We start from the raw sequence: 26232 nt of genomic DNA on the forward strand, positions 1-26232 counted from the left end.
TTAGACCCCTTGATTCTTCTGTACATGTTGTACAATGTTGTAAAAAATCCTGCCATTAATTGTATATTTTCCACGTACAATCGACTTTCAAAGTGCAACACCTAAATCGAAAGCATTAAAATAAAATGCAAATACAGACAGCTAATGCACTTCAGAATCTGATATTTTTGTTATTTTATAACTTCGGCAGTAATTATTCTGTTTTTTAAATTTTCAAATTGGATGTTTACTCTGCGGGTCAGAATCAACAATAGAAGTATTATTCATTTAGGTTTCTCAATTGCATATAAATCCTCCAAGCTAATCAACTTAATTAAAATGCTATTAGCTCATTTGCACAATAGTGTCATACAGAGTTATCGTAAAATAATGCTTTATAGCCAATGATAATAAAACCATCATTAAATTCTCCCAGTTGCATACATTTCTAATTGATATTTAGCCCGCATGCATCATAATGAAAATTCCATTCTTTATTTAGACCAGAGATACAGCGTGAAAACAGGCCCTCTGGCCCACTGAGTAGGTACTGAATCCACGCCAACCAGAGATCACCACGTACACGAGCACCATTCTACACACTACGGACAATTAAACTTTACAGAAGCAAAGTAACCTACAACCCTGTACATCTTTGGAGTGTGGGAGGAATCCAGAGCACCCGGAGACAACCCACGTGGTCACAGGGAGAACGTACAAACTCCATGCAAACAGCACCCGTAGTCAGGATCGAACACAGGCCTCTGGTGCTGGAAGGCAGCAATTCTACCGGATACCACTGTACCACCTGTATTGTATTCTCTTCCTAAACCACAAAACCTCTTTGAAACCACAGAAATATGCTTCATTTCTGAATTTCTCTTTGAAGTTGAGATGGTTACAAATTAAGAGAACTACAAAGAAACAATGAAATAAAAGAAGAACAATGTTCCCACAGGGTCTTCCTCAACAATCCAAGATGTAGACTGATGCCACACAATGTCCTTAAATATTTATATTGCTGGAATGAGATTTGAGTGCACTCTTTGGACATAGAAGTGACTGAAGTTTTGTCAAACCAAGAACGAGCACAGCAATATAAAATATTGCATTACATGCAAAATTATAGTATTTTAATGTATAATTTGCAAATCATACCTGGCACACTTAACAGATTATCAAATAAATCAAAAAGGTCAACTCAATGGTCATTTTGCGATTTCAAATTGATTCATAATGGGACACTACAATTACCTTAGTGTGCGGTTGCGAAGAGGCAAATAAAGGCCAAAAGTGCAGTTTCTGAATACTAATCACTGAAACCAATGGAAAAGCATGTCTCACGCATATACTAATATCTCCAAGTTTGCGGATGGCACAAAGCTGGAACATCTCCAAGTTTACAGATGACATAAAGTTGGGTGGAAATGTGTGGCTGTGGGGCTGTGGATAGGTTGGGTGAGTGGACAGATGCATGGCAGATGCAGTATAATGTGGATAAATGTGAGGTTATCCACTTTGGTGGCACGACAGGAAGGCAGATTATTATCTGAATGGTGTCAGATTAGGAAAAGGGGAGGTGCAACGAGACTTGGGTGTGTTTGTACATCAGTCACTGAAAGTAAGTATGTAGGCACAGCAGGCAGTGAGGAAAGCTAATGGCCTTCATTGTTGGCCTTCATTGCGAGAGGATTTGAATTTAGAAGCAAGGAGGTCCTACGGCAGTTGTACAGGTCCCTGGTGAGACCGCACCTGGAGTATTGTGTACTATTTTGGTCTCCTAATTTGAGGAAGGACATTCTTGTTATTGAGGGAGTGCAGTGTGGGTTCACCAGATTAATTCCCAGGATGGTGGGACTGACATATGATGAAAGAATGGGTCAACTGGGCTTGTATTCACTGGAATTTAGAAGGATGAGAGGGGATCTTATAGAAACCAATAAATTCTTAAAGGATTGGACAGGCTAGATGCAGTAAAAATGTTCCCGATGTTGGGGGAGTCCAGAACCAAGGAATCAAGGGATATGGGGAAAAAGCAGGAACAGGGTACTGATTTTAGATGATCAGCCATGATCATACTGAATAGTCGAAGGGCCGAATGACCTACTCCTGCACCTATTTTCTATGTTTCTAACACCAATCTTGAGGATACTCGAGATGTCCCTTCCAGTTAAGTAGCTTGATGGCACACGTGGCCACACTCTCAAATACACAAAGGTTTCTAGTTGAGCACCATAATTCATTTCAAGTTCCTATAGAACTGTACTATGAACTGTACCATTTAAACAGAAATGTTATAACAGTTGGGTATCTGTCTACTGACCCGCAGGTGAGATTTTCAAATGGCACAGACTCAATCGTCTACTGTGTGATAAAATGTAATTATAATTCATGGGCAACACTGAGTTAATGATTTCTGTTTTCTGGGTGTATGTTTTGACAGAAACATCAATGAAATAACAATGCTGTGGAATTTTGAAAAAAAAGCTTAGTGTTTATGAGATAAAAAGTCTAATTTCCTCCTTATTTTATTGCAGATTATTAATTTCTAAAACAAATGTTACAATCTTAAAAGTGAACCAAAAAAAACTACCATGTTCTGGCATCAGATGGTATTCATCCCTCAACCAGTAACCACAGCAACAGATCGTAAAACAACCCTTCATGGCAATCAGGAAAATTACCTTTGTTAAAAACAGAGGATAAAGGATAAGAGAGCACACTACTTTATTTGTTCAAGCTAGAAGGGCAGTCAAAAGAAATCCTGGAGTGCTAAGATCCAGAGTGTCCCTCAGGAAATCCTGTCTTCAAAGACTGGAAAATCGAGTACAAACTCACATAGAAAGCAAAAGAAGAAGTTTCACAAAGTGATCATCTCAATGATAGATTTATAAAAAAATGCACTTACACAGCATCCTTCAAAGTAAAAAACAAGATGAAAGGTAATAAAATGTAATAAAACAGTTTTATGAAATGTGTGCACTAGTCTTGCAAAGATCACAGGAGCAATTAAATGTCAAGGTACAATTAGAGATTCTGCATTGGCAAATAAATAAAACAAATTAGAAGGGTCTCGACCCGAAACGTCACCCATTTCTTCTCTCCAGAGATGCTGCCTGCTCCACTGAGTTACTCCAGCTTTTTGTGTCTATCTTCAGCTTAAACCAGCATTTGTGTTTCGTTTTTATACATAATTATAATTAAATCTATCATCGATGTTGTTCATTTATCTGGAAACCAACAAGCTGGCTGTTTCTTTTACTATGAAAATTAAAATAGGCATTGACCCTGTAGTTCATGCCCACAATTTGCAAATAAATTCAATCACCAACATGCCTTTCCACATTTCTCACTGAACTCTGTAGCAAAATGTGGCATCAAAATGTCCTTAAGATGGCTCCAGCTTACTTCTAATTGAAACATTGATTATTTGACCGGAATGATTTGGCTCTTGAGACTCAGTATCTTATTCTTTGTTTTCACCTTTGTTGTCACAATCTTAAGATTGTATGGCAGGAAAATTGAGGCACCTTCTCCTTCATGCCTACTATAAAATGTTCTATGATCCAACTGAATATAATGCTACTTTTTTGACAGAGCCTCCTGCCAGCTTAACAGCAGGTTAAAAATGGACTTGCACGATCCAACAAGTTCTGCAACAAGTGGGCAACATAGCATTTAGCTCTCCACAAATTCAGATTCCACCAAGCAGCTAAATTTAAAAAAATAATCTATCTAATTTAGCAGATTATTTTATTAAATTTTGTTTCAATCGAAAGAAAAAACCCCTTTAATTTAATATTAATATCCAGATGCACAGGAGAATCAAATGCTTCCATTAAAAGATTAAACATGCTAAAAAAGCATTAATCTCCCAGGCTCCTGATCAAAAAGATTGTGTAGATTCAATTGTGCATTTCTGACATTCTTAAAAGGAGAAGCCAAAAATAACAATAACCTGGGGAAATGATTACAAACACATGTCAAGTGCTATTTAATGCAAGAATTAAAATCTAGCTCAGAAGTTGAACTGTATTTCCCTTGTAGTCTGGTGACAACACTGTATTTATTTCAATTGCCGTTCAAACCTTTCTCAACGTTAATCAGCTCTGAGCTCCAGCAGCTGCCCTATCATCGATGCTTCAGGAATCAATTTCACTGCAACACATAGCTAATCTGTTGCGCTACATATGCAGACTACGAAGATAGATCCGAAATGTCACCTTTGATCAACAATTCAAAACAAATTTTAACTATGGATGTGCTGAAAGGTCACTTCCCAGTACAGGTAACATTATCTGTGTCCAACTGAGCACAGCTGCTGATGGCGGAAATTGCAAATTGCTTGTCCAGACATTAAAGGCTGTGCGAGATTTCTGAGCGTGCAAAATGCCAGCAACAAAGCAAATTTTTAATTTCAATTCATAGAGAAATGCTTGGCTTCAATCATGTTCATATTAATTAAAAGCATAGGATTCTTCAGATAAACGGTTGGTAATTCATCATAAATACAGCTGCAAATAAAATGGGTAACATTACTATTTCAGTTTAACAGCTCTATTTGGTTATTCTCCTTCAATTTCTGAAGTAATGGATTTGGCACCTGCTGTACCATTGCCTGATTTTAAGTCTGCATTTGTCTTTTTTAAATTCAGTTCATGAATGATGAACATTTCAAAAGCATTTTCATTTAAATCAGAAATATGACTGACATCAGTTAATGTGTTGGAGGTTCTGACAACCCCAAATTTCGTGGATTTCTGCACATACTAAAACTAACACCAAAAGAAAATAATTGCGCATTTGTATTCTGGAGATGCAAGAATTAAAATTTGGGCTACAAAATTAAAATTGTACCAAAATTAAAATTGGACCACTTTTAAATAACAGTAAAAAGAAATCATGTTTAAGAAAAAAAATGATTGAAATAGCACATATCAATCAGGCAAAGTATTTAAACCAATACTATGACTGTATGATGCTGTAATATGATACTATTCCGATATTAGCATTGACAATGAAATTAACAGGGTTTCTAGGCTGTTCATCATTCCAGTGCTGCTTAGAGCAATTTATTCTAAACCAAACCCAAGTTTGGAAGGACAAAATTAAATGATTCATTTATTTTTCCATTGTTCAAACTTACACCACGATATTTTTTCTGACGCTTCTCTCCTGACATAGAACTTCAGCAGTAGAGAGTGCACACAGTTCACTGGAAGGGTAGCCATACAAAACCATGTCAATGATGCACATAACGACTCCTTCGGTCGCCTAACAATCCTATATCTCCCTAGACATGACGAAAACATTTAACATTAGGTGTTCTATGAAAATGGTAATAAGAAAAAAAGGCAAAATATTAATGTAGACGTGTTGTTGACTAAATCAAATAAAATTATAAAAGCGACCAATTCAAAGATTCAGTAGATGGTAGCAAAAGCTGTCAATCAGTAACCAATCCTTACACCCCCCTCTCCCCTCAAAAAAAATGAAGCCCATACCAGGAAGCACCAAAATTTTGATCAAGTGCGTGCATGAATCAAATACTCTTTAAGACACTATTTGTATCTATAATACAGATGAAACAAAAATATATTTATATATAAACAAGGGCAGGAAACAACCATCAAGCTTGCTCTCATCAGACATGGGCGGGAGTGAGTTGGAAAGGAAAAGAGATAGGAAGATTGATCAAATGTGAAGAAACAAATGTTGACAAAAGAGATTCATATACTGTAATACAAGATAAAGACTTTATTACGATACAATAGAACTTTATTTATCCCAGGAGGGAAATTGATCTGCCAAGAGTCATAAAAACACAAAATACATGAAACATGAAATTAAAGTGAAGGGTGGAAAGGATTGGGGATGTGCAAAGATTGGGGGGGGGGGGCAGGGGGGAAGGGAGTCAGTCTCAGTCTACCCCCGCGACAGAATGGGTAAGATTGTACAGTTTGATATTCTCAGGGAAGAAGGATCTCCTGTGGCGTTCTGTGCTGCATCTTGGTGGAACCAGTCTCAGGTTGACCAGTGTGCCATGGAGGGGGTGAGCTGTATTGTCCAAGATGCTCCGCAGTTTGAGGAGCATCCTCCCCTCCAAGACCACCTCCCATAAATCCAACTCCGCCGCCAGGACGCAGCCAGCCTTCCTGATGAGCTTGTTGATCCTATTGGTGTCCGTGGCCTTTGCCCTGCTGTCCTAGAACACTGCAGCGAAGAAGATGGCACTGGTTACCACCGATTGGTAGAACATCTACAGCATCATACTGCAGACATTGAATGAGCGGAGCCTCTTTAAAAAGTACAGCTGGCTCTGTTCTTTCTTGTACACGGCCCCAGTGTTCCTGGACCAGTCCAATTTACTGTCCAAGTACACGCCAAGGTATTTGTACTCCCTGGTAAACTGCACATCGCTGGGGAAAGGGGAAAGGGGACAGGGGTGTTCCTCTCCTCCTAAAGTCCACCACTAACTCCTTAGCCCACACCATTGAACAAAGTAATTGACTACACCTCTGTATTCAGCTTCCCCTCATTGATGCAGCCCACAACTGCAGAGTCATCTGAAAACGTCTGTAGGTAGCAGGTGTCCGAGTTATATCTGAAGTCTGAGGTGTAGATAGTGAACAGGAAGGGAGAGAAGACCGTCCCCTGTGGGGCCCCTGTGTTGCTCACTACCATGTCCAAGACAGTTCTGTAGCCTGACATATTGTGGTTGTCCAGTCAGGTAGTTGATGATCCAGGACACCAATGGAGCATCCAACCGCATCTTCGTCAGTTTGCTCCCTCGCAGTGCAGGCCGGATGATGTTAAAAGCACTGGAGGAGTAAAAAAACATGATTCTCACAATGTTTCCCTGCTTATCCAGGTGAGCTTAGGAATGATGGATCAGGTGGATGATGGCGTCCTCAACCCCCATCTTTGTTTGGCAAGCGAAATGCAGGGGGTCCAGATAGGGTTTAACCAGGGGTCGCAGGTGAGTGAGCACCAGTCTCCCCAGGGACTTCATTGATGTGTGAAGTCAGCGCCACCGGTCTGTAGTCATTGGAGGAGCTGGGGTGCGTATTATAGGATTATGGTGAAATAGAATGGGGCATACAGAAAGTAGGGAGAAAGTACGTGTTTAGTATCATTATGCAGGTATGTCCAAAAACACTTAATTCACAATGGATTCATTTTTGGTTCTACCAAATGCAGCAGCTATTCTGTTTTGCAAACAACAAATCAGATCAATAATCAACTCATCTTTTCTTAGTGAAACATTTAATAGGAGAGAAACAATGAAATTTCCCCTAGCTTTTACAAATAATGCAGTTTAATCATTAATATCTGTCTGAACAAATAAGCTGAAACTTGGAATCTCTTCTAAGAAATCTTGGTTAACGTATCGTTGTGTTCAGAAGGATTCTGGAGTGACAACCTAGAATAAATATTAGATGACAAAATGAAGTTGTTTGTTGTTAAAGAATTCACTATGGCATGTAAAATCATGTTCTGTGACAGCCATTATCCAGCTCTATATAAATAAAAGCATGGGGCAAATACAGTTTCCAAATGAGATTAAAAATTACACAAGGTATCATTATGTCATATGAAATTGGGAGTATACAAACCCATAGTACGATTGCAAGAAAATTTCACATTCCCACCATGACCCATTTACCTTAATCCTGGTAACAACAACATCGAATATTGGATTGACTTAGAGAAGAATTCACTTTTGGAGGGGAGGCAAGATTGGAAAGGGGATGATTTGATGCTAAAACGAAACTGGCCCTGAAAATAAGGCATCAATTTTTATTTATTTTTTATTTTTTTGACATCATTTTTGGCACCTGATTTTAACTCAAAATTCTTTTGGCTTATTAGTCCTGGAAGCAGAAGGTGGTAACTCTGCCTTCCTTGATGAACAAAGAAACACGGAAAAGATACAGCTAGATTTAAGTGTAAGTAAATAGATGATTATAATGGGTAAATTCAATCAAGGGATGCAAAGAAAGAGAAATGAAGAAAAAGATTAGTTTGTGAAAGGGGAAAAAGGCAACAAAATGGAAAGGAGATTAAACAAGATGACACTAAAAGAGTTTCTCTGCAAGTTGATGACTTACATGCTCACATTATTAATGGCTCCGTTTTATTTCTTTCTCTTTAAATTATGTATGATAGAATTTGGTGTGGACCACAGGATAAACGTACCTGCTCGCCTTGTCTCCTGACAGGCAAAGTACATTTCTTCTTTTAACTCTTCATTTTCACTTGCTATGGCTTCACCAACAGCGACAAATCTTCCAACAGCCAAACTCACTGCTTGCCCGACCCGTTGAATTGCTCTCCAAGTTTTCTCAGATTTCTTTGGTTTTTCTTTGTGATTGATAAGTGTTGTGATCTACAACCAATGAAAAAGAAGATTGAAGCAATTAGGTTCTAAAATCTCCTACAGATATAATAAATTATTGTAATTATTTATCTGGATCAATAGCACAGATTAAAAGTTGAAGTTGAAAAATCCATATTGGGAATGGCAGTGTGGAGGCTTGAAGCATCACCTTACTCTGAATGATTTATGCAAAATCAGATACACTTCTAATCATTCCTTTACTGAATGCAAAGTGTTAAAATATTAAAATTATCAACTTGATAATAGAAGCAATGAAATCTAAATAGTGGAACAACGATGCGCATTGGCAGTGGTATACATGGTGTACCTCACAACGTTGCAGGGATTTAACTTCTTCACGATAAAGTATTTTTCAAACTTCTATCGATTTGATTAACAAATGCTGAAATTATTTTTTCACCCACAGATCCTACCTTTTCTTCTCCCCACTCCAACCCCTCTCTCTGCAACTTAAAATGTGTATCTCTATTTACAATTTTAAAATATTATCAATCCAGCACATAATCCTGCTCCTAAGATGTCGACTGAACATGTTGCGGATTATTCCCAGCATTTTCTGTTTTATTGGAAGAAATTGATCTCAACCACAAAGGCTAAGCTGTTTCATCTCTCTCCCATTTAGGGGCGTGGCTGTGTTCTGCAGCTGCGGCTCACCGGCAGTCTCTCCGTTTTTTTTGTTGTTTTTTTTTGTCATTGTCGATGTTAAATGTACGTTTTGTTTTATTTTTAATTCTGTGTATGTAGGGGGGTGGTGGGGGGGGTTGGGGGAAACCTTTTTTAAATCTCCTCCTCAACGGAGATGCGACCTTTACCGTGTCGTATCTCCGTTCGCGCTACGGCCTAACATCGTGGAGTCGGCGGCCTCCAGCTGGGATCGACCTCGAAGACTCCGGTCGCAGGGCCTGGACTTACCATCTCGGAGGCTTCGGCCGTGGGCCCTGCAGACCGCAACATCGGGAGCTCGCAGGTCCCTGGCTGGCGACCGGCTTTTGGGAGCTCCAGCCGTAGCAGCTTCGACCGCCCCGAAGCGCGAGGTACGATCAACCCGCCCGCAGGCCCTTCATCGCCCTGCGTGGCCCGGCCGCAGCACTTTACATCGCCCGGTGGGGGCTCAGGACTTTCATCGCCCTGCGTGGCTCGGCCGCGGCATTTTCCATCGCCCGGTGGGGGCCCAGGACTTTCATCGGCCTGCTCGGCTCGGCCCTGGGACTTTCCATCGCCCGGTGGGGGCTTCAAGGGGTTGGGAGCCTCGATCGCCTCGTGGCGCCACGGGAGAAGAATGAGGAGGAGATAAGACTTTGCCTTCCATCACAGTGAGGGTATGCCTAGAGCAATCACTGTGATGGCTGTTTTGTGTAAAAAATTGTATCTGTGTGTCTTGTGCTCTTTAATGTCTACTGCCGGACCCTGACGTGAGAGGACGCTGGCGTTGATTATTCGCCGCTTTTCCGTCAGGATAGTTTGTCTGTTTGTTTCTATGTTAATTGTATTTGTAAAGCGCTTTGAGCATGTGATAAGGCGCTATATAAAATAAATATATTATTATTATTATTATTATTTAAAGTTATTGAATCTGTTCAAAATGCAGGAAGATAGTGCAGAAACCATGTTTTCAGTTTTCTTTTGTATAAAATTATTGAGTTTATAAAATTAGCAAAACCAATAACGCAGTGGCACAATAGTTTTATGAAGGAGTTTACAATGATTTAAGAGGAAGGAAATATTTACTGACAAAAAAAGGATGTATAAACTGTCCAAAGTATGTAAACTGTCTAAAGCATGCAAACAAAGAGATTCAACATAGCACTAAATACTTTATGAATTGCTACTGATACACTGCAGAAAATAACTTGACTGGTTGACTGCATCAAGGCCTCATAAAGCAATTTCAACACACAGGAACACTATAGGCTGCAGAGTGTGGTGGAGTCAGCCCCTCCATCACCTCCACACACCTTCTAAAGCATCTACATAAGGTGCTGTCTAAAAAAGGCAGTCTGTCATCGAGGATACCCATCACCCGGGCCATGCTCTATTCTCACTGCTATCATTGGGCAGGAGGTATGGAAGTCCCACACTACCAGGCTCAGGAATAGCTATTTTTCTACTACTATCAGGTCCTTGAATCAAGTTGACAACCTAAATCCTACCTTGGCAACAGAACACTATGGATCAGCTCTTGCACCACCATGGACTTGCTTTGTTCTAATTTATGCAGTCTTTTTCTTTTCATGTTCATATATGGTTCATGTATGTTTCATGTTTTATGCATTGCCTAAGTCTACGTGCTTCTGATGTTGCTACAAGTAGGTTTTTCACTGTACTTGTACATCACGTACTTGCGACATGACAATACATTCCACTTGAAGCAACTTGACTTAATAGATCTTGGCAAAAAGGGTATAGCGTTAGAAACTTCATGCAGCATTAGATCTCATCAATTCTCCAGTTCTCATTTGCATTTGTTCTCACCATATCTCAATGTATTGTTTACGAGGAGTCTTTTTTAAACAATGATCAGGTCGCAAATTAATGATAAAAATCATCACTGCATAACCAACTTTATATATACATTATTTTATGTGTGCCTGCTGACGTGCCATCCTTCCTCCCAAATATTCCAACACAACTTGGTTTGATTAGTTTTTAGACATTACTTATCTCTATCATCTAGTTATGATAGACAAACTGCAGCTGAAATACAAAGTATTTTTAGCATTTTTTTTTGTTTTCAGATTACTAGCAACTGGCCCTTGTTATCTACTGGCTGGAAAAAAATTAGAGAACATTGGTTCAGTTGCAGTACTCCACTGAGTCTGAAGGATCCCGACCCGAAACGTTGCCTATCCATGTTCCCCAAAGATGCTGTTTGACGCGCTGAGTGACTCCAGCACTTTGTGACTTTTTGTAAACCAGTATCTGCAGTTCCGGGTGTCTGCAATGCTCCACTATCTAGTTAACCGAAGATAGACACAAAAAGCTGGAGTAACTCAACGGGTCAGGCAGCATCTCTGGAGAAAAGGAATAAGTGACATTTTGGATCAAGACCCTTCTTCAGACCCTCATGACTTGTTTCACACATACTAAGATGAACATCTTTCTATCATACAGTGAATCATATTGGATTACTTTCTTGCTGATTAGTCTTTCATTTAAGATCTTAAAATTGCTGCAGAATTGTGAAACAGGATTAATGCTCCAAAAAAAACAATTTAATGTTACTATCCCAATAACTTTATACTTTTGTACATCTTTAACATTAACAATATTCAGTGTTTGAAGCATTGTAATGAGAACCTAGAAGGTTTACAAAGCATAGAAGTCTTCTTTTTTTTTTAAATGGCTGTTCACAAAAATAATTGCAAAGACAAATTATTACTCATAGGGATCAGCAAAAGAGGATAATGTGTGGGGTGTAATGACAGGAGTCATTTAGATATATTTTATATATATATTATATATATATACATATATATATAATATATATATATATAAATATGAAACAAAATGATCCTCAGTCTCTGTTGCGGCCAATTTCACCTCCAACACCATTAACTGAAGATCAACAAAACATGCCTGGGGCGAAGAAAGGTGGAGGACGTGGACAAGCTTTACTCCGCCTCAGAAAACAGTTAAACAAATGGTAACATTAAAACAAATTGAATCGAGCGTTTTCTGTGTTGAAATATTGCCTCAACAGTCTGACAAGTCAAAAATTGAACTGACATCTTCGAAAGGCCATAGAATGCAGAAACAAAGCAAACAAAACATACACGTTTCAGAAATGCCCTCTCCACTAGCTCTTCACCTTATCTCTGCATTTTGAAACATCCAATTAGAAGATTGGTGCCCTTTTAGAAGCAGATCTGAATAAAGGCCAACTCAAACTTCCTAACATGAAAGAATGTATCATCAGCAAATACTGGAGTTCTACAAGATAGAAAAAAAATGCCAGCTCCTCTTAATAGAGTAAAATAATACCAATAATAAGATAATGTAAATACAATTTAGCAATCATTTTCAGGCATCACATGAAGGAAGGATTGGAGATTATCCTAATTTTAATCAACTTTTTACGGCAATTCAGTACAATTGTTATTCTGCTAAACACTTTAACATTTGTTAGTAATCTAATAATGGAAAACAGTGTGATCGACTATTTCAAGACTTAAGCCTGAAGCCTTTTTGCTTACAGAACAAAGTTAATATGTTGACCGTGAAAATGTGCCAACTGAGCCTTTAAAAAGAAAACATTAATTTGTAATTGCTTGTTATCTAGCTTTCATTTATTTATAATTGCAGTTTTTTAACGGGTATTTTTAATTAAGTATTACGAAAATGTTTCCTTTTTTTTTTAAAGGTCGCTCAAGCTGGAGAATTTAACACATGATATGGACATCTTTGAGATGATTTTTTTTTAGACAATTCTGGTCTTCTGATATGTTTTACCCTAAAAGCTCTGATCAGCAACCTCAAGTGTGTTAGAATATTTTCAATCCATTATTATGCTTATGCTTCCGATCTTAATTTGCATATGGATACAATTGTTTTAAGTGCCTTTATTGCAGGGTGAGGACAGAGGGAAAATTTATACAAGGCAATATGCTCTCTGGTTAGTTTAATTTAGAGATACTGCGGGAAAACAGGCCCATCTGCCCACCAAGTCCATGTCGACCATTAACTTTTTATAGCAATTCAGTACAATTGTTATTCTGCTAAACACTTTAACATTTGTTAGTAATCTAATAATGGAAATCCATATCACTAAGTTATCTCACTTTCCACTCCCTACACAATAAGGCCAATTGAATCTTTCAGTATATAATTCCTGTCCTGCCTTGCCCTTGCAAACAAATCCAGAACTTCACCAGAAATAAAAGTTGGCATCAGCAAAAGTAATTATAAAGTTTTTAAAATGTTGTTAAACTCAGTTGGCTCAGTAACATTCGGAAACCAAATCCAATGTCTCCTATTACTCCCTTGTCTTCATATTTCATTGGACGGATATAATTGCTGCAAATCAAAGTGGCAGGGGTTTATTTACAACAGATGATTAACTATTTAAATTATTAATCTAGAGCCTCCCAGTGCAAACTGAGCATTCCAAACTATTTGCAAAATCATGATACTGCCTGATACGCAGTTGCACGGTGTACCTATTGTCCAGTAGTATCACGATGTAAGTACACAACCGCTACCAAGAGACCAACATGTTCCATAATTAACCATAACGCTCAGTTTCTGGAGTGAACTGGCCTTGCAAGCTGTGCTGTGGTACTGAACTGCAATGAAAAGAACCTGATATATTTCATATGACAGCCTTATAATGTCAAAGAGTCAGAGTCACACAGCAAGGAAACAGGACCATCAGGCCGACTCGCCCATGCCGAGCAAGTTACCCATCGACTTCTCTACTATGACGAGACGGAGTAGACGAAGGAAATAGAGGGTTTTAAGACAACAGCCTCACCATCAACAAGTGCAAAACAAACAAGGTGATCATTGGTTTCAGGTAGCAGGGTGAGTACTCGCCCCAGTTGCACCACACAGATCCTCCAGTGTAGAGATCATATTGTGAGTACAACACACAATACACTAAATTGGAAATATTGCGAGCGAATTGCTGCTTCACTTGGAAGGATTGTTTAGGTTCCGAGATGGTGAAAAAAGATGAAATAGAAGCGACTGTTGCAATTCCCACATTTACATAAGAAGGGGGAGGTGAAAAAATGGTGCTAATGGTACTTTATTGTCAAAGGTAGTAAAACTCTTACTATACATAGACACAATCAAACTTAAGTTTGCATTGATGGTGCCAAAGTAGAGATGGTTGAAAAATTCAAATTCCTCTGAGTCAATATCACCAACAACTTCTCCCGGACCACCCATATTGAAGCAACGACCAAGAATGCCTCTGGTCCTTAGAAGGCTTGGGAAATTTGGCATGTTCCCCTCCAACTCTCATCAACTTCTACAGATGCACCATAGCAAGCATTTTATCCGGATTCATCACAGCTTGGTTTGGGAACAGCTCCATCTAGGACTGAAAGAAATTGCAGCGAATTGTGGACCCAGCCCAGGCCATCACATAAACCAACCTACATTCTATTGCTTCCATTTAATACCTCACGCTGCCTCGGCAAGGCCAGCAGCACAATCAAGAACGAGTCGCTCCCTGGTCACACCCTCTTCTCCCCTCTCCCATCAGGTGAAAGCTATAGAAGTGTGAAAACGCACGCCACCAGATTCTACGACAGTTTCTTCCCAGCTGATATCAGGCAACTGAATTATCCTACCACAACCAGAGAGCAGTGCTGAACTACTATCTACCTCTGATGTCCCTTGGTCTATCCTTGACCAGACTTTGCTGGCTTTACCTTGCAATAAACGTAATTCCCTTATTATGTATTTACACAATGTAAATGGATTGATTGTAATCATGTATTGTCTTTCTGCTGACTGGTTAGCACACAACAAAAAGTTTTTCACTGACAATAAACTAAACTGAACTTAAGTACAAGAATGAAAGATAGTAGATTCCACTGAAGCAGTATACAGGAGTCGCCACGTTTCCACCACCATCTTGTATCCTTCAAGTTCAGAATTATTAAAAGTGTTAGAGTCTTAACTTGTCATAAAGTCCATTATCCTGGTGGCGGAACTGGGTTGGGGTTGCAGAATTGGTCCAGCCTGGCAATGTTGATACCTTTCATCACCATTCCGTGCTGCTGCAGGCCATGGCCGATCCTCGTACTCAGCCACTTGGAACGGTGCCTGATCTAATCGAGTCCCAGGCTGTTGAAGGCAGCACTCCACTGACTCCTTGATCCAGGCACATCGACCCATGAATGCATCCCTCGCCTCACATGGCCACCACTCAGTCTCCATGTCCCGGTCCACCTACTGCGTACTACCTTGGAACACCCACAGCACGTCTGAGGGTGTGATAGGTAAGACCCCAGCCACCACACAGGCAATGTTCTTTTCCTCCATCCTCTGAAGAGTGATCCAAGGAGTCAAGTGGGGCAAAGGATCCTTCCAAATGATGAAAGAGACAGGGGCTAAGGAAAAGTTTCAAAGGTATGCTCAAAGATTCCCCGGAGATATGTAAACATCTTTACTGACTCACAGAACCACTGAACCAAAATGGAAGAGGAGCATTGAGGGCAGTTTAGAGAACCTTGAGGCCATGCATGAGAGCATTAGCACACAGAGGCTCCAGGTAAGGGCAATAGGATAATTAGACAACCAGTAAGAGACTTGATCAGCTATTAAGCAAGACCTTTTACCTCAATGCCGTCTTCGTGTAATTTTTACAAAGGTTGAGATTGAGAGATAATGTCACACGTTTTTGATTAACCACGATACAAAAGATGAGGTGGTGGTGGTCATTATGCAAGTTAGGTGGATAAAGCTCCAGGACCTGATCAAGTGTAACTCTGAATAATGTGGAAAGTTAGGAAACATATTGCTAGGGTTTGCTGCATTTGCTGCATCATCTTTAGCCGTGGGTGAGATATCAGAAGACTGGAGGGTGGCTAATGGTGCCTTTATTTAGAGGGTCTGCAAGGATGAGCCACAGAGCTACAGGCTAGTGAGCCTAACATCTGTGGTAGGAAAATTACTGGAGGTGTTCCGAAGGACAGATCTTACAACATTTGGAAAGGTAAGGAGTAATTAGGGATGATCTGCATGGTTTTGTCGGTGAGAAATTATGTCCCACAAATTTGAATGTTTTTTTAAAAAGAGGAGACAATTAGGACTGATGAGGACAGGGCAGTGGAACCATGTTTGCGTGGGTTTTAATGAGGCCTTTGATAAAGTCCCACGTTAGTCTGGAAGATAATATCACATGGAATCCAGGATGAGCTAGCCAATTGCATACAAAATTAGCTTGGTGGAAGGAGTCAGAGGGTGGTAGTGGAGGATTTTTTTTTCAGACTGGAGGCCTCTGACCAGTGGTGTGCCACAAGAATCAATGATATCCACTGTTGTTTGTCATCTAGAAAAGCAATTTGGATGACAAAACTGTCAACATGGTTAACAAAGTTTGCAGATGACACCAACATTACATACACAGTACTGTGTACTGTGGAGAGGGTTATCTAATATTAGAATAATATATTCCTTTATTCAATCAGGGAAGTGGGCCAAATAATAGCAGATGAAATTTAACTCAGACAAGTGCGAGGTGTTAAACTTTGCAAATTAAACCAGGTTAGGATTTACACATTTAAGGTAGGGCCATGGAGATTGTTATAGAACAGAGAGACCTAGAGGTAAAGGTACAGAGTTTCCAGAAATTAGAGACATGGTAGATAGTATTGAAGAGGCATTTTGCATGCTTGCCTTTTTCAGTCAGGTCAATAACTACAAGAGTTGGGGCATCATGTTCCAACAGTATAAGTCATCAGTGAGACCACATTTAGAGTCTTGTATGCAATTCTGGTCACCCGGCTATAGGGAGGACATCATTAAGATGCAGAAGAGTTTTGCGAGGTTGTTACTCATACTGGAGGGCTTGAGTTATAAGAGGCTGGATAGGCTGGGATATTTTACCCTGGAGTGTAGGAGGCTGATGGGTGACTTTATAGAGGTATATAAAATCATGAGGAGCATTAATAAGGTGGATGGTCACAGTCTTTCTCTAGGGTAGGGGAGTCTGAAATAGGGTTATAATGAGAGGGAATGGTATCAATGGAGATGAAGGGCAATCTTTTCGCACACAGAAGGTAGCCGATATATGGAACAAGCTGCCAGAGTAAGCTTTAGAGCGGGTACAATTACAATGTTGAAAATATATTTAGACAGTAACATGAATAGGAATAGTTTTAGAGGGATATAGCCCAAATACATACAAATATAACAATCTCAGATAGACAACTTGGTCAGCAAAAAGGGACCTTTTCCCTGCTGTGTGACTATGACTCTTGGCACGTAAATGTGTGACACTTGACACATAACACATTAGATGTCGTGAAAGAATCCAATTATGCTTCTGTTCATTTCCCTACAAATGAAAAATAATTCAACTGGAGCATTTTTTTAAACTTTAAATAATATTTTCTCCTCTCATTGTAACCAATGCAGAGATTCTACAGACGTGTGTACGTGTGCGTGTTCGTTTAGTCATAAAAACTCGAGCGCAACAGAAAGATTCAACCTGCATGTTGCTCAAATTACTTAACTTTTGCAGGAAAATTCCTCCCATAGTTAATACTTCAATTGTCCAATATCCTTTGATCGCACAGTAAAAGAAGTTAAGAGATTAAGCAGATTATAAAATCATTCAGAACACATTGAAAACAGTGGAGCCAACAAATCTGGCAAATGTCACTCATTGTAAGTGACAAATTGCTTTTTTGCTTTACAATGTAATTCCTTCTTACAAAATTAATTCCATTGAACGAATATAGATCAATATGTTTAATTGTATTTTCACTGCAGCTATTCATAAATATTTAACCTATTTTTTTTATATGAGGGATTCCACGTTTGCTGGGAACAGATTTCAGCATGAAGAAATGAATAAGAAAAAAATGTATCCAACAATACTTTTTATTCACAAAATGCTGGAGTAACTCAGCAGGTCAGGCAGCATCTCGGGAGAGAAGGAATGGGTGACGTTTCGGGTCGAGACCCTTCTTCAGACAATACTGATATCCAACAATACTGTTACTTCCAACAAGTCATTTACCATGGTCAATATAAACCCATTCTCTCTTCACAAAAAATGATCAGATGTTACCAAAGTAATGGTGAAATGATATCATATTATTTCATACATTTATAAAAATGCAATAAACAATATTTCACTAATATAGCTGGAGCAAAAATTCTGAAAACTAAACTCTAAGCAGCAGGAATAACAGAATAGGTTTGCAGTTGTATTTGTCTATCATGATTGATATGTTCTAACAACAGGAGATCGTAACCAGGATGTTCAGTGCCATATCAATCGTTTGCAGAGCAATATGCCAACCATTTTGGTTGTGGGATTGTTACCTACTATTTCAGTGGTACCCAAAGCTAAAGATATTGACTGCTACCAATTAGCTTCACAAAAGGACTTTTTAAAAAGGTATTATGCCACCGCGAAGAACTGGAAGGAAAAGAGATAATCTTTGGTCATGGGAACAGTGAAGAACCGAGCAGTAGGAGAACAGTTGATCTTCATGGGAATGGCAGTGTATAGGCCAAGATTTAAAGTGGAAGATCAAATATCAGAGTCTAGTTAAGGACGAAATCAATTGTAGAGTCATACAGCACAGTAACAGGATTTTCAGCCCAACTTGCTCATGCTGACCAAGATGCCCCATCTACGCTAATCCCACCTGCCCATGTTTGGCCCCACACCATCTAAACTTTTCCTATCCATGTAGCTGTCCAAATACCTTTTAACAAAAGTCAGGGCTGAGAGACAGAGAGAAAGAAGTGTCAGTCAGTGAATGTGTTAAGAGACCACTTCAGATTTTCAGGTTCGGCAAGGCCTGCTCTAAACTGTGCATCTATCAAAACACAGCACTGTTAATACCTGGTGGAGCTGACTGTGTGTAACAAGAGATGTGCTTTGGAAAAATGTGACCCAGATTCTCCTGGCATATACTGAAGAGGATACAGAAAGATGCAATTACATGCACATCTGACAACGAAAACATCCGATCAGCATAAGATTGATTTGCTACAATAAACGCCAGGGCTGATTTCTGATCTGCAAATCAGTGTAACCAAACTTGGGACAAATTAATTTTCAGTGGTGCAACACAAAACAGATACAATACAACCACATTTCTCAACTTGCCTTAGTTATCGGCAGTCAGCAAATACGGAAATAAATTTCCTGGTGGATAGATTTGTCTGGACAATCATGTTTATAGATATCCAAATCTTTGAACATGATCATAGTCTAAATCAGGGGTCGACAACCTACAGACCGGGGGTTGGATCCGGCCCCTAACCTGAAATTAGCCGGCATGCAGACCCTAAGACAAAATATTATATCAACCCGGCACGCAGGCATATTTTTTTTTCTGGTTATTTACTAATACATCTGATTCCTAGATTAAGATTCACGAGATATGGTTTTATTAAGGCGTCTGTCTCTAAAAGTTGCATAACACACACACAACACTTATCCGAGAATAGTTCACACACACGCAGCCGATTCCACATCAGAACACCCGTCGACTCACGCTCTCCCGGTCCGTACCCTCCCACATGCTCTTGCATCCTCCCGTCCTTACCCTCCCTCCATTCCGCTCAATGGCCAATCACAGCATGGTTTGCAGACGAGATATGGGGCAGCGAACGAAGCGTTAGGAAGGGCATGAAAAGACGAGAGATCGAGTCCAGAAATACTATGGGGCGATGGTGCTTTCATGTTACTTTTAGCAAAATCTGGTACAATGCCAATAAATTTAAGATGATTCTAACATTAGTTATACTGTTATAGTAATAGTATAGCAGGAGTCTTTCGAGCGAAAAACAAAATCAAGTGTCACACTAACTGCTATGAGACAGACAGATAAACAGACAGACAGAGGTGTGGGTAGGTTCAATATCAGTGTCTCAAACTAACTGATAGATAGAATAGAATAGTTAGAATAGAATAGAATAGTTCCTTTATTGTCATTGTAACATGAGCCATGTACAACGAAATTGTAAAATGTCAGCCAGTCAGTGCACCATTCAAACATTTCTAAAAGCTAACGATACATACAAGGTAAAATATTTTAAAAAAGATAAACAACTAAAATAAATATCATGAAAATAGCACGCATAAACACCCAACCCTACATCCTTCTGTCGATTTCACAGTCTCTTATTATGTATCGCCCCTGCGTTCCTTGGCGGCTACATTTAGTGCCTTTATAGCAGTGGGGTAAAAACTATTTTTAAGTCTGTTTGTCCTTGTCCTTGTAGATCTGTACCGTCTGCCTGACGGTAACAGTTCAAACAGGGAGTGTCCGGGGTGGGAAATGTCCTTTATAATACTCTGGGATTTTTTGATGCAGCGGGAACTGTGTAAGTCCTCCAAGGTAAGTAGAGGGCAGCCGACAATCCTCTGGGCGTTGTCAATGGCCCTCTGGAGCGCTTTCCTCTGAGCCGCTGTGCAGCTGGTGTACCATACGCATACACAGTATGTTAGGATGCTCTCAATGTAGCACCGATAAAAGGACAACAGCAGTCTCTGAGTGATGTTATTCTTCCTGAGCACCCTCAGGAAGTGCAGTCTCTGCTGGACCTTTTTCAGCAGCGCAGAGGTGTTCACGCTCCACGTCAGGTCCTCCTCAATATGGATTCCCAGGAAGCGGAAATCCGCCACCCTCTCCACACAGTCCCCTCTGATAGTTAATGGTACCATGTCCGTTTTATTCTTTCTGAAGTCTATTATTATTTCCTTTGTCTTTAAGGTGTTGAGGAGCAGGTTATTTTCTCCACACCACACTGTCAGCTGCTCCGCCTCATCCCGGTAGGCGTACTCGTCCCCCCCGGTGATGAGTCCCACCACCGTAGTGTCATCCGCAAATTTGACAATGGTGTTGCTGTGGTGGGCGGGGGTGCAGTCATGTGTATAGATGGTGTAGAGCAGGGGGCTCAGCACGCAGCCCTGTGGAGAGCCGGTACTGAGGCTGAGGGCCGTGGATGTGTGATGGCCCACTCTGACTCTCTGGCTGCGAGCTGACAGGAAGCTATTTATCCACATGCAGGTGGAGTGTGGAAGTCCCAAGTCCCCAGTCCCAAGTCCCCAGTCCCAAGTCCCCCAGTTTGTCCACCAGTTTATGGGGAAGGATGGTATTAAAGGCAGAGCTGTAGTCCACAAAGAGCATCCGCACGTAGCTCCCCGGCTGCTCCAGGTGGAACAGTGCAGCATGGAGGGCTGTGGCTATAGCGTCCTCTGTGGATCTATTCGCTCTGTACGCAAACTGGTGGGGGTCAAAGCTTCGGGGCAGGAGTGATGTGATATGACCCCGGACCAGTTTTTCAAAACACTTCATCACCACTGGTGTGAGTGCGACTGGCCGGTAGTCGTTGAGGCTGGAAATGTGGGGTTTTTTGGGCAAGGGGACTATGATTGCGGACTTCAGACAGGATGGAACAGTGGACTGGGCCAGAGACTGGTTGAAAATCCTCGTACAGACTCCAGCCAGCTGGTCAGCGCAGTCCTTCAGCATCCATGATGTGTTCAGTAGACATAATATTGCTTAAATATATAAATATAAGTCAAAGTTTAGTTAGTATGTATTATTATTACCTCCATTTATTAACTATGATGCTAGATGTGGCCCGCCATCCGCTCACATACATGGGCCCTGGCCCCTATGCACAACAAGGTTGCTGACCCCTGGTCGAAATCAAAGCCATTAGAACAACAGTGGACACAAAGAACTGTGGATGCCAGAATCTTGAGCAAAAAACAGAAAGTACTGGAGCGACTCAGCGGGCAGACAGCATTTCTGGAGAACATGGAGAGATGACATTTCAGGCGGGATTTATTCACAAAATGCTGGAGAAAGCTGGGAGAGGTGGGTGCGGAACAAATCCAGGTAAGTGATAGGTGAGGAAGGTTGATTGGCAGATGGATGCACAAAGGCCAGAGATGAGAAGGAGACAAAAAGCTGTGAGCCAAGCTTTATTAGGTTATTATTATTAATTATTGTCACCTATACAGAGGTACAGTGAAATGCTTTTCTGTTGCGTGCTATCCAGGCAGCGAAAGGACTTTACAAGATTACAATGGATGTAGGTGGAAGGGGTTGGGGATGGGGGAGGGGGGGGGGATGGGGGGGTGGAATAGTGGGAGAAATAGGTGTGCATCCTGGTGCACATTAGAAAAACAAATGGGATTTTATGAGTTCTGGGGAGAATGAATACAAACGGCATCAGGTCGTGACAACCATGGAAAACAGTGTCTCAGTTCCATCTGGAATTCCACACTTTGGGCGGCTTGCCAAGGAATCTGAAGAATGTCCAGGCAGATGACATATGACATGAGAGGTGTGAGCAATGAGGAAAGGCCAGTGCAATAGCTGCTTTCTTTCAAAATGAACAGAGATTTAGCAGAGATTTTCAATGTTCAAAGAAATAGTCCAGATAATGCGATAATTCCTACTGTACAGTTAATTGAAGGCAGAAGGTCATAATCTCAGGATAAGCACGATTTACAAAAAGAGGGAGAGTGGAAAAAGGGGGAGAATTTGGAAAACTAACCTGATTAAAGCAGATGCAGGTAGAGTATAACGGCGTTCATGCATGTTAAAAGAGCCATGCTCCTGAATTTCTAAAACTTGATAAATGAATCTTAAGACTGAAAGGGGAAATATCTGCACAATGATTGCACAGCGATCTGGACAATAAATTACTTTGAAGTTATTGAAAACCAAAGCAGATATTTTGTGCACAGCAAGAAGATGAAAATTAGATAGTTTCTGGCCAAGAGGATTGGGAGGATCTAATGGCTTTGTTTCGAATGGAGCTGTGCTTGTTTTATAGGGGAAAAAAACAGCTGCCGCAAATGTCCCAGGCAGAACACATAGACACATTCACATTCAGATGTGTTTATTGTTATGTACACCAGGGTGAAATTAAATTCCTTATTCACATTAAGCTCACCAAGTAAAGTACATACGTACAATGATGATAAATACAACAATAAATACGTTCTGAACCAGAATTCCATGCTGCCATCTTAGAATTACATTTAGGGTGAATGAAGTACTCAACATGGTTTGATGTTCCTCTATTGGTCATAGAGACATAGAAAATAGGTGCAGGAAGAGGCCATTTGGCTCTTTGAGCCAGCACCGCCATTCATTGTGATCATGGCTGATCATCTACAATCAGTAACCTGTGCCTGCCCATATCCCTTGATTCCACTAGCCCCTAGAGCTCTATCTAACTCTCTTTTAAATTCATTCAGTGAATTGGCCCCCACTGCCTTCTGTGCCAGAGAATTCCACAAATTCACAACTCTCTGGGTGAAAAAGTTATTTCTCACCTCAGTTTTAAATGGCCTCCCCTTTATTCTTAAGACTGTGTCCCCCTGATTCTGGATTCCCCCAACATTGGGAACATTTTTCCTGCATCTAGCTTGTCTAGTCCTTTTATGATTTTATACGTCTCTATAAGATCACCTCTCATCCTTCTAAACTCCAGTGAATACAAGCCTAGTCTTTCCAATCTTTCCTCATATTACAATCCCTCCATCCCAAGGATTAACCTCTTGAACCTACGCTGCACTGCCTCAATAGCAAGGACATCCTTCCCCAAATTAGGAGACCAAAACTGCACACAATACTCCAGATGTATGTAGGTATGTAGGTTAATTGGCTGGGTAAATGTAAAAATTGTCCCTAGTGGGTGTAGGATAGTGTTAATGTACGGGGATCGCTGGGCGGCACGGACTTGGTGGGCCGAAAAGGCCTGTTTCCGGCTGTATATATATGATATGATGATATGCTATGATGTGTCTCACCAAGGCCCTATACAACTGCAGGAGGACTTCTTTGCTCCTGTACTCAAATCATATTGTTATGAAGGCCAACATGCCTTTAGCTTTCGTCACTGCCTGCTGTACCTGCACCTTACTTTCAGTGACTGGTGTACAAGGACACCATGGTCTCGTTGCACTGCCCCTTTACCTAATCTGACACCATTGAGATAATAATCTGCCTCCATATTTTTGCCGCCAGTCTGCAGTGAACAGACCCATTGCTTTCAGTAAAATGCCACGGTTAAAATTGACAAAACTCTACACAAAATACTGGATAACTCAGTGGGTCAGGCAGCATCTTTTAGACTTTAGACTTTAAAGATATAGAGTGGAAACAGACCCTTCAGCCAACCAATTCCATGCCAGTCACCCCATATACAAGCACTATCCTACACTGTAGGGACAATTTTTAAGAGTTTACCAAAGTCAATTAGCCTACAAACCCGAACATCTTTAGAATGTGGGAGGAAACATGACCACCCAGAAAAAACCTACACAGTCACAGGGAAAACGTACAAACTCCGTACAAACAGCAGCCGTAGTCCGGATCGAACTTCAATCTCTGGCACTGTACGACAGCAACTCTGCCATTGTGCCACTGTGCCACCCAATCTCTGGAGAAAATGGATAGGTGACATTTTGGGTCGGGAACCCTCTTCAGACTGATTGAAGGGGGAGGAATTGGAAGCAAGGAAAGACCAGGACAAATCCAGGAGAGTGTTTGTATAAATTACATAAAATTAGAGAATTCAACGTTCATACTGCTGGGTGTAAGAAGTTAGCGAAAATTTTCAAACACACCCCTCCCCCTCCTCCAATTAAAAGCCAGCTACCCAGTTCACAACGATGCATCCCTCTTGGGATCACACCAACCCTAGTCAACAATCAGCCTATCAGAACTCCCCTGCCTGATGTCATCTGTTGCCGGCCCTGATTTGTCCTGGTTTAGGATTAGGAGCTTGCAGTCCCTAGCCTACTACATATAATCAGTCTGAAGAAGGGTCCCAAACCAAAACATCACCTTGTGGCGGCGCCCGGGGGCTAGGCCACTCCCTTGGTCATTCCACTCGGCACTCTGTGGACGGGAGGGATTAGGTCACCTCCTGGGTCAGTTCCCTTGGGTCAGGTGGTCTGGGACTATAAAAGGTTTTGTGTGTGTCGACTCACGAGTTCTTGAGTGCGGTGTGTGTGCCTTGCGAAATAAAGTATAGCTACTACTCACCTGGCGTCTGGCCTGATTTCCGCGGTGACCGCACCCACTACAACCTATCTATTTTCTGTAGAGATGCTGCCTGACCTGCTGAGTTACTCCAGTATTTTATGTCAATCTTTGGTATGAACCAGCATCTGTAGTTCATTTTTATTAAACTTTCTACACTCTTGGCTTGAGCAAACAGTCTCTTCAAATAGTGCATTGGTTTTTTTTCAACATCCAATGGAACCAGTGGAATGGGTAGACTTGATTTGGTACAAAAAGTTGGCAACAACAAAGCAATATGTTTTTACTGTGTGATGAAAACTAATTTCCTTGGGTTTCGACATAGATTCTAAAGTCATATCCTTCTTATTTAGAAGCTAGTATATTATCACTTTCCAGTTGAGAAGCTGGAATTGCGTATTTGCTTATGTGCAATGCATACCCAAGGCGTAAATTCCACACAAAAAAAACCTTATCAAATGTTCATTACTATGAATGTTAACCAACTACAAATTCATACTTAAATTTTAAAAACCTCACAATTATATTAAAGCAGTGACCACGTCCAGAGGAAGGAAAACTAATTTAGTTGCTTCAAAGGAATTTCCTTTAGCAAATTACATGCTTTACACATGTTTAAAATCACTTCATTTTGTCTTTTGCTAACTGTAGTCAAATTAAAAGTACATAAAGTAAGTGCAAAGTGTGAGCGAATGTTGCAAAAGGGATCATTTTAACATTGAAACCAATCAGACTCTGTCATTTCCACCCACAGAAGGCTGGGTCTCATCACTTTTGATGAACTCATGAGAAACAGATAGGTTAAGATACATGACACACTGTAAACTCTCATCTACACGGTCAAGAAATCTATCAACAGTAGACACCAGTCACTTCAGGGTGAGAATCTGAACATCAGTTTTTTCAGTTTTCACCAAAACAAGTTGACAGCACAGAATCTTTTTGTGAGGACCTAGCTTTAGGAAATTTGGAAATGATCAGACACTCCAAGGTACAGCAAGAACTCCTGATGATTCACAAGACAGTATACATGCTGGAAATGCACGCTGCCTGTCACTCTGACTCACTGTCAAACCCACACAATGCAACACTGCAGGGGCTGCTCATTCAACAAACCCAATTGTTAATCCATGCCACATC

General features: G+C 40.6%; 1 protein-coding gene across 3 annotated transcripts in view; it reads right to left on the bottom strand.

Annotated features, from left to right (window-relative positions):
* ctnnal1 (catenin (cadherin-associated protein), alpha-like 1) overlaps positions 1-26232 on the bottom strand; it is a 266065-nt gene that overhangs the window by 121168 nt on the left and 118665 nt on the right. For all 3 annotated transcript variants that reach the window (XM_078417849.1, XM_078417840.1, XM_078417830.1), the window contains exon 2: positions 8179-8368. In XM_078417849.1, coding sequence (XP_078273975.1) covers positions 8179-8368 — 190 coding nt within the window. The remainder of the gene's footprint in view (positions 1-8178; positions 8369-26232) is intronic.

The sequence above is a fragment of the Rhinoraja longicauda genome, chromosome 2 (assembly GCF_053455715.1).
Source record: "Rhinoraja longicauda isolate Sanriku21f chromosome 2, sRhiLon1.1, whole genome shotgun sequence".
Taxonomy (NCBI): domain Eukaryota; kingdom Metazoa; phylum Chordata; class Chondrichthyes; order Rajiformes; family Arhynchobatidae; genus Rhinoraja; species Rhinoraja longicauda.